The sequence below is a fragment of the Octodon degus genome, unplaced genomic scaffold, assembly GCF_000260255.1.
Source record: "Octodon degus isolate 3935 unplaced genomic scaffold, OctDeg1.0 scaffold00072, whole genome shotgun sequence".
NCBI lineage: Eukaryota > Metazoa > Chordata > Mammalia > Rodentia > Octodontidae > Octodon > Octodon degus.
In genome coordinates this window covers 3,855,452-3,864,677 of record NW_004524648.1, presented here as the reverse complement: position 1 = coordinate 3,864,677, position 9,226 = coordinate 3,855,452, and the positions used below count along the sequence as shown (strand labels likewise).

Here is a 9,226-nt window from a genome sequence, read left to right as displayed (position 1 = left end):
AGAGAGAGAGAGAGAGAGAGAGAGAGAGAGAGAGAGAGAGATTTCTAAACCCTTAATTCTGGTAAAGGTTGCCAAATTAATTTCAGAAATACATTATATTTGTTTGTTTGTTGTATATTTATGCTACTGCTTCTGTCAGACTTATGAGGCCATATCTCTTAGCTCCAGGGAAAGTACATTCTAAGAATTAAATATTTTCTCTTAGATGATTATGGAGTTGAAAATATTTAATTGTTGGATACAATGCCAAGCATATTTTAGATTAGTGTGAATGATTAAAAATACGCCAGAAGGATGAGCCACAAACCAGAAGGAAACAGCAAAAAGACACAGCTGATAAAGAAATGTTACCCACAAAGATAAGACAGGAAGCATCACAATCCCTGACTTGAAATGATACTATAAAACAACTGTGAAAAAATCAGCATAGTACTGGAAAAAAATATGATATGGAAAAAACAAAAACAAACAAAAAGACCAGATCCCAGGATCAATAGAACATATTAAAAGATAAAAAGACAGCTACAATCATACTTAGCCACCTTATCTTTGCCATAGGGGCTAAACATGTTCACTGGAAGAAAGATAGCCTCTTATATAAATAGTGCTATAAAAACTGGCTCTTTATATGCTGAAAACTAAGACTAGACCCATGTTTAATACTGTGCACTAAACTAAGTCAAAATGGATGAAAGATCTAAATATTGAAACAGATGTACTAAGTCTACTGGAAGAGAAAGTAGGTAGAAATCTTGAAGATATAAGGATAAGCAGAGATTTTTATGAACAAAGCCAAACTGCATGGGAAATACTTCAAAGAATCAACAATTGGGATCTCATCTTATTAGAAGGATTTTTTTTTTTTCTCATAATGGCTTCAGGGCAGGTTTGGCTGGCTTGAGTTGTGGGGATTGAACCACAGCAACTTGAGCCTGACTGCTTTGTTGAAGCAGCCACTTAAAGAACTGAGCTAAGGGCCAGGCTCCCAATCTCATCTTATTAAAAATTTTTTGTACATCAAAAGAAATCAGAGTGAAAAGACAAATGAAAGAGTGGGAAAAAATTTAGCCTGTTGTTCCTCAGACAAAGAACTGAAAATATCAGATCCCATCAAAGACCCAATCCAAAAATGGATATCTGAGATGAATACATACTTCTCAGATGAAGAAACACAAGTGGTAAATACATATATAACAAATGTTCAACATCCCACACTAAGTGTGTTCCCTACCATAACGTGATCCCTACCATAAACTACAGACTTGGGTGGTAATGATGTGTCAGTGTAGCTTTGATAATAACAAATGTACAATTGTAGTGCAAGATAATGGTGGTAGGGGAAGGCTTTTATGTGTGTTGACAGGGGTTATGTGGGAACTGTATGCTGTCTGCTCAATTTTTCTGTGAATCTAGACCTTTTCTAAAAAAATAAATCTGCCTTTGAAAATGGATCAAGAACTCTGAAATTTAAATTTTTGTTATAAAAGTGAAGAAGTATAGAGGATTCTCAGGACTTCCTGTCTGGTTGCTAAATGTATCTCAGCTCTATGATGCCTGTAGTTGAGGGGTGACGAACTGTCCACTGGAGGGAGAAAAATAGGATCATTCTCAGTATTCAAGTCATTCTTGTACACAAAATTTGGGCATCACTGAGGACTTATTTGTGACAGTACTTAATAGAAGGTATGGGAAAAAATAAAACTAATATGGATATTTAAATTTTTAAAAAATTGTTATAGTAAAAGACATAGCGCTATTAATCCCCCCAAAATATCTTCCCTTGCTTCAAAAACACTTATCCCATCATTTTTGCTACTTTCTGAGGCATTTCTGGAAGTCCTATTTCTTATCTTTAATTGTTATTGTGGCTGCCTCAATGTCCTGACTTAATTCAGAATTTTTATTTTTCCTAGTCATTTTGACTTTAGAGAAGAGCCAAAAGTATCATAGTGCTAGGTCCAGAGAATAAGATACAAGAGGACAGTCTTAGTTACTTTTCTCGTTGCTGAGACAAAATGTCCAACACCCAAAGTTAAAGGTGGATAGGTTTATTTCATCTCAGTTTGTAGAGATTTCAGTCTGTACTCGGCTGGTTCCAAGTAGGGATGGATGGCAGACAGGCATTACAGAGGAGAAACATCTCGTAGTATGGCAGGCAGGAAGGCAGCAAGCAGCCAAAGCAGTGAGCAGCTGTCTGCATTCCCTCTCTCCCTTTGTATTCTGTCCAAGCTATAAGTCTGTTGATTGGTGCCACCCACATCAAGGGTGGGGGTTCCATTTATATCCTTAATCCTAGTATCACACTTTTTAAAAACTAAACTTTATTTATATATTTTTTACAAACATAATGATCACATTTATCACAGGGAATTTTTACTTGCATAATATATCTTAATTCTTTTTGTTTTCCCATTCTCTTCCCTTTCCATCAGTCCTTCTCCCACTTTCCACTGACAAAACTTTATTCCTATTGTCTTCCTTCCCTCCTTTTTTTTGGGGGGGGGGAGGAGCGGGGAGGAGGTCTCACTATGCAGTTTAAGCTGGGCTTGAACTCACTATGTAGCCAAGGCTGGCCTCGAACTTGCAGTGATCCGCCTGCCTCAGCTTCTAGGCACGTGTAGTCCCACCACGATAAGCTCATTCTTTTTTTATAAATCCTTATTTCCTTTCCTTCCTTCCCCTCTCTGCTCCCTTGTTCCCCTTCCCATTTTTTCTCCTTTCTAATATTATTCTCCATTTTGGTCCTTATTTACACTTTGGGTTTCTCACACAAGAGAAACAATGGGATATTTAAATATGTGTGTCCCCAGTATCACACTCTTAATCCACATTTGCATGCCCTAATCCAACCACCTCCAGAACTCCACACCCATGACAGTATGAGGCTTTTGTGGGACATTTATACAATCCATAACAAGGACACACCACAATGTTTTTACAAACCTACCTTTCCTTTGGTTGGCATGTGGCATTATCATTCGCTGTATTTTTGTTCACACCTCTTGAAGAGACTCATAAAAGAATTACAGAAGTACTTCAGAAAGTAACAAGAACAGTGGCATAAATGTGTTTGAAGCAAGGGAGAATAGTTTGAGAGAGATTAATGGCAGCATGTCTTTTACTGTTATAAATATTTTAAAATTTAAACATTCACTATATAGTTCAATCATACCTTGTATTCCTTGAAGTTTTCTTTAAACCAAGAGTAAATTATAACTGTTTTTGTTCTTTGATTAGAAAGATTGTTAGCATTTAAATTGAAAAAATAGAGATAACTTTTAGTCTAAAATATTAATTATGGGCCAGGGAGATGGCTCAGTAGAATAAGTGCTTGCCTGGCAAGTGCAAGGGCCTGAGTTCAATCCTCGGTTCTAATAAATAAATAAAATATTAATTATATGGAAGGAATTACTGAGTTGAGAAGGATAAGACAGGGTGTAGAGGAAAGAGATATATTTATGTGTGTAAGCAGGATGGTTTGGACAACTACTGTGGATTTCTGCTGGTCTATGGAAAGGAGCAATTAATCTTTATTTTTTTTGTCTTCTTTTTTGAATTATTTTTCCTTTTTCTCTCTTCTTACTTTTTTATATTTTTTCTTTTATCCAATTTTGCATGCATATGTATGGTAATATGCACAACTAATTTGAAGACAACACTAGGCAATACAACAATTACTGTGAAATTTGTATTATTTTGTTTAGTAAAATTTTATCATTTATACTTTTTCTGTTTTAATATTACTTTGTATGTGTTTTAAAATATGAAAAATAAATAAAATACTAAGCATGTGATAACTGAGGGGTTTCTTTTTTCTTCTTTTTTTAAATTTGTAGATTCAGAATGTTCTTCATGAATTTTTTCAAAGACCATGTTTTGCAATTGGTAAGTATATCTACTGGTTTTTTAATTTCTTTGTTGTTAGGGGTGGGGTGGTGGAAGCACTGAATTTAGATGAAAAGTCAATATTAAAAGATGTTACTGAAAGTTCTTATAGATAAAATTAATCTCTTTGACTCTTTCCAGAAAACAAAAAACAAAACAAAAACTAGAAAATCTGGGTAGAATCACTGTCAGTTCTTTTAGGCCTGGGCTCCATTTTATTATAAATATTCTATGATACCCCTTTATTATCCTGTGACAGTGATGGTAAACCTTGTAGAACTTTCAATGATAACAGATTCAACACACATGTCATAGATTTATCACTATTGTCCTATAACATTGTTAGAAAATATTACTCATGTAACTTGTTTCTTGTGTATTTGGTATAGGGTCTCACTACACAGCTTGGACTCATAGTGATTTTCCTGTTTCAGCCTCCCCACCGTTGGGATTACAGGTATATGCCACTACACCCAGTCTTGGTGGCTGGCTCAGCGTGCCCGGGGCAAATCGGCACAACATGTGGCATGTGGTACTGGGGTTCGAACCTGGATTCTTGTGCTTGCCTAGGCAGGCCGTTAAACCTCTGAATTATCTCTGTGGCCCTACTCACATAACTTTAAAAACAAGATGTCATAACTAACATAAAGGAGAATAAAAGTCACATGTACTGGGCCGGCCAAATAGCTCAGCAGATTAAAGTGCTTATAAGCAGGCACAGGGGCTAGAGTTTCAATCCCTTGGCCTGCCATGCCAGCCCTGCCTTTGGGGCACACTGAGATAGCAATTGAGACTGAACGTTGTGATGTATGCCTGTAATCCCAGCTCTTAGGAGTCTGTAAACAGGCGGATCACTATGAGTCCAATCTAGTCGTGAGATATTGAACACCCTGTAGACCCTTCCCTAAAATACAGAAAAAAATGTTGCATGTACTAGTTTCAATATTTATCTATTTTATTACAACTTTGCTAGAAGACATAAGATAGTAGCCATACAGTTCTACCTCTTATTGTGACCACTCAGATATAAGAAGAAAAAAAATATATCCAATTGATCTTCTTTGTATTTGACATTTTGAAGTAAGGGCAAAATGAATGGATTTGTGTGTATCTATAGTTCCTGTGATTATGTGTGCATATAATCCCCTGTGTCTGTCGTACTAGAATTCAGATACAATGTATGTTACCTTCTATGTAGCACATTTTCTGAAATTATGAACAACTCTTGGTCAAGTTCCAGAACTAATTTGGTATTTAATCTTCCCTGAAATTTTCACAATAGTTAGATTTTTGGAAAACTCAACAGTAAAATTAAGGATGAGGATGTGGCTCAGTGATAGAGTATCTGCTTAACATGCATAAGACCCTGGATTCAATCCCTAGCACCAAAAATGGGGGAAAAAAACCCCCAGCAAAATTGTACTCTGTATCTATTACATAAAATAGAATTTGGTTCCAAATTCAAAATTATTAGATTTTTCACTTATGTGAATGTCTGACAAGAGAGGAAAGCCTTAACTGTGCAAAAATCATGGTAGTTCTCCCCATCGGTGCAATAACAAAAATTCTTCCACATTATTTCCACAGTGCACACTGGGGGGCAGAGATTAAAAGGGCCACCCCTATAGAGAATAGCAGATTTTGGTATCTTTATTTTCAGAAAGAGATTAAGTGAAAACAAAACAAAAAAATCTGATTTGTCACATAAAGAACATGAATTAAGGTCTTATATTTATAGAATTTACATTCAACTGAATTTTTGAATTAATTTTTTGATCTCTTGTAATATCATGCTTAACAATAGATGGTGAGAATTTTGAAGTCTGTTCTCTCCTTTTTTTCTATACTGATGACTGAATCCAGGACCTTGCACAAGCTGGGCAAGCATTGTATCATGGAGCTTCACTCCCAGTCCTATAATCACTTTTTAAAATAAAATACGCATCTCATCTTTCTGGTCACTGATCCCCAAACATGATTTGGGCCTTGTTGATAATCTTTTCTCCTTCTCCTTGCTCTCAGCCTACCCCCAAACTATAATTCTCCAGTCAGTTCAACCTCTATTCCTGTTTCTGAAATTCTTTAAAATAACCACACTTATTCATTTTATTTTGGATGTGGATACAGGAGTGACTTAAAATAACTCCCTATGGGCATCCTGATGAAAAAATTAGAGAAAATTGGCAAAATTAAAAAAGAGGCAAGCAGGGCCACAGAGATAGCTCAGTGGTCTAAGTGCCTGCCTAGGCAAGTGCAAGGACTTGGGTTCAATCCAGGGTACCACATACCATACCTGCCCCACCCTGGGCATGCTGAGCCAGCCACCAAGACCAGATGTGGTGGGGCATGCCTGTAATCCCAGCATGCTGAGGAGGCTGAAACAGGAGAATCACTGAGTCTGAGTTGCATAGTGAGACCCTTTACCAAATACATAAAATTAAAAAAAAGAGGCAAGTTGCAGATCAAATTTTTATTTGTACATAGAAAAAAACCCAAAAGACATATTGACATGTAAACATCTAGAAGTGCATACAAAGGTAGCCAGAGGACAATAAGCTGTTGACAGTGGATACTTCTGCAGCATGGAAGACTGGGACTAATGGGATAAGTAGAGAAAAAGAATATTCATGTTTTGCTGCTGATATCTTCATGTTATTTGAATATTTTGCTAAGAGAATATATTCATACATTGCTAATTTAAGAAACATTAAGAATCAAAGAGATCTTTTGATTGAGTCTGTTAGCATGAAACAGCACAGAATTGTTTTGTATCTTTATACTATTGTGCATGTTTGTTTCAGCTTTATCCAAAATTAGTTTAAAAAATTATAGCCAGGAATGTATCTCTGTGCTGGAGTGCTCACCTAGCATGCACGTCTATCCCCAGAACTGCAAAATTTTGAACTCAAATAAAAAAATGTAGGCTCATGTTTTTTAGCATTTAAGTTGCTTGATTAAGTAAAAGCCAAGAAAAAGAATAATTTTGTAGTAATTGAGATATTACCAGAGTATATATCTATTTTATTATAACTGTAGATAAATACTAATTGAAAATAATTTTATGTTTTTGTTTTGGGAACTATAATATAAGACATAAATGTATGAAACTAAATTAACTAGCAAATAATTTCTATTCCAAACAGAACCACGGTGCAAACAGTTGGATATTATTGACTCAATGGAACCAAGATTGAGCAAAGCAGAATTCATAGAAGTAAGAAATTAATATTATCTAGCATCAAGAAATAATCAAATTACTTATCTAGTTTCAAACTGTCTTTTTATAGATATCATACATACAGTAACTTATAATTAAATGAAATCATACAAATTTATGAATTCTAAGATACACATTTAAATTTTTTTAATCTCTGTGAAATTTGGCTTCATCTAACAATCAAAGACAGCTTACAATTTCTTTCAATCAGTGGCACTTATGATATGAAAAGGAAAAACTTTCACTGACATCTTATGTGAAAATAAAGAAAAATCAGTATTTTCTGTTCAACAAAAGCTGGTTGTACAAATAATAATGGAATCTGAAGCTTCCGAATAATTTCCTTTGGATTAGTCACTGTCCTAAACTAGCTGTATATAATTTGGGTAATCCTCTCACTAACGCTCATGCTCTACTTGTTTTTTAATTCTTTGCTTTTATAAATAAAACCACTAAGTTTCAGAAAGAATAATAATTTGCACATGATCCTGCCTTAGTGGAACTTGGGAAATATGTGTTTGGACAATTTGATTTCAAAATCTACATAGTGTGATACCTGAGAAAGTAGGATTCTATTGTCATAGAATAAGTGAAAGAAGCAATATAGTGATACTAGAATTCTCAGTGGGAATAATAGCACATTTTCTGATTTTTTTCATGGTTCCTCTATTTCCCCTTGTTCTCTTTAGTGAGTACTTAGAGTCAAGATAACTTCATTGGGCTGGCAAGATAGCTCCGTAGAGTAAGTGCCTACATAAGCAAGCACAGAGACCAGGGTTCCATCCTCAGCACCACATATTGCACCGGACCTGTCCTCAGGCTTGATGAGCCGGGCACCAAGTTTGGGGGTGGTGGCACATGCCCATAATCCCAGTGCTGGGAAAGTTGTAAGCAGGATTACAATGAGTCTGAGCTGCATAGTGAGATCCTGTACCAAAATAATTTTTTAAAGAAACCTTTCTCTTCTGCTTTGCCCTTTGCTCCACTGAAGGTGAATTCTGCACTAGATAAAGGTTCAAAGTTCTTTTAAAAAAAAAGTTCTATATGATGGATTTCCACAATCTTTTTTGAAATGATTTTTGTACATATCAGAATTTCGCAAATTCTAAATTACATTTTCATTGTATTTCCTTGGATTCTGTCTTTGTCTATACAGTACCCATCAATCACAGAGCCAAACTAATGAGCAATGTTGTTTATATCGCCCTTGTTCTGAAGAAGCCATGCAGTGAACCATCTCTATAATAATTCTTACACACCAAGTCAATATTTCTCTTCCCCTAAATGAATTCAGAGCCAGTTACTAACCAGGTATAGTTCCAGGACCCTGAAGTCTGCCCAAATTATTCAAATTAGGTGTTATGGTTTATGTCTAGTTATCCCCACAAAGCCTCTTGCAGTCATGGGGTGGGGACTTTTAGAGTTTGAGATTAACTCATGATCCACTGGGATTATGGGTCTTAGTACTTCTGGGATTATGGGTGTGAGTAGTACACCCAGCCTGGGGCATACCGCCTGAATGCAAGTTAAGGGAGACAGACTTGTGCTCTGAAACCATTGGTGCCACTACTGCTTCCATCAAGGAAGGAGGAAGGAACTGAGGCAGAAGGATGGAAAATTTCAGGCCAGCCTGGGCAACTTAGTGAAATCTTGTATCAAAATGAAATTCTAAAAAGCCTAGTAACATAGCTGAGTAATTTAGCTTTTTCCCAGTATAGTATGAATGAGGCTTTTGGTATATTTACAAGGTAGTATAATCATCAAAACAACTGATTTTAGAATATTTCCATCAACCTCAAAAGAAACTATGTTCATTAGCATTCACTCCCCATCTCCCTCCAAATCTCCAGCATGAGGCAGTCACTAATGTACTTTTTGTCTCTACAGCTTTGTCTAGTCTAGACAGTTCACGTAGGTGGATTATACTATATGTAGTTTTTTGATTTAGGCTTCTTGCACTTATCATAGTGTTTTCTAGATTCATCCATGTATCACTGCTTTGTTTCTTTTTATTGCCAAATAAAATATTGTCAAAAATATTCCTTAGTATGGACATAACACTTTTTATTTATCCATTCTTAAGTTGATGGACATTTAGATTAATGCTGCTAAGAATATTTGTGT

General features: G+C 35.7%; 1 protein-coding gene across 1 annotated transcript in view; it reads left to right on the top strand.

Annotated features, from left to right (window-relative positions):
• Efcab5 (EF-hand calcium binding domain 5) overlaps positions 1-9,226 on the top strand; it is a 242,731-nt gene that overhangs the window by 60,439 nt on the left and 173,066 nt on the right. The window contains exons 5-6 of the mRNA XM_023720027.1: positions 3,837-3,885; positions 7,029-7,099. Of these exons, the coding sequence (XP_023575795.1) occupies positions 3,837-3,885; positions 7,029-7,099 (120 nt within the window). The remainder of the gene's footprint in view (positions 1-3,836; positions 3,886-7,028; positions 7,100-9,226) is intronic.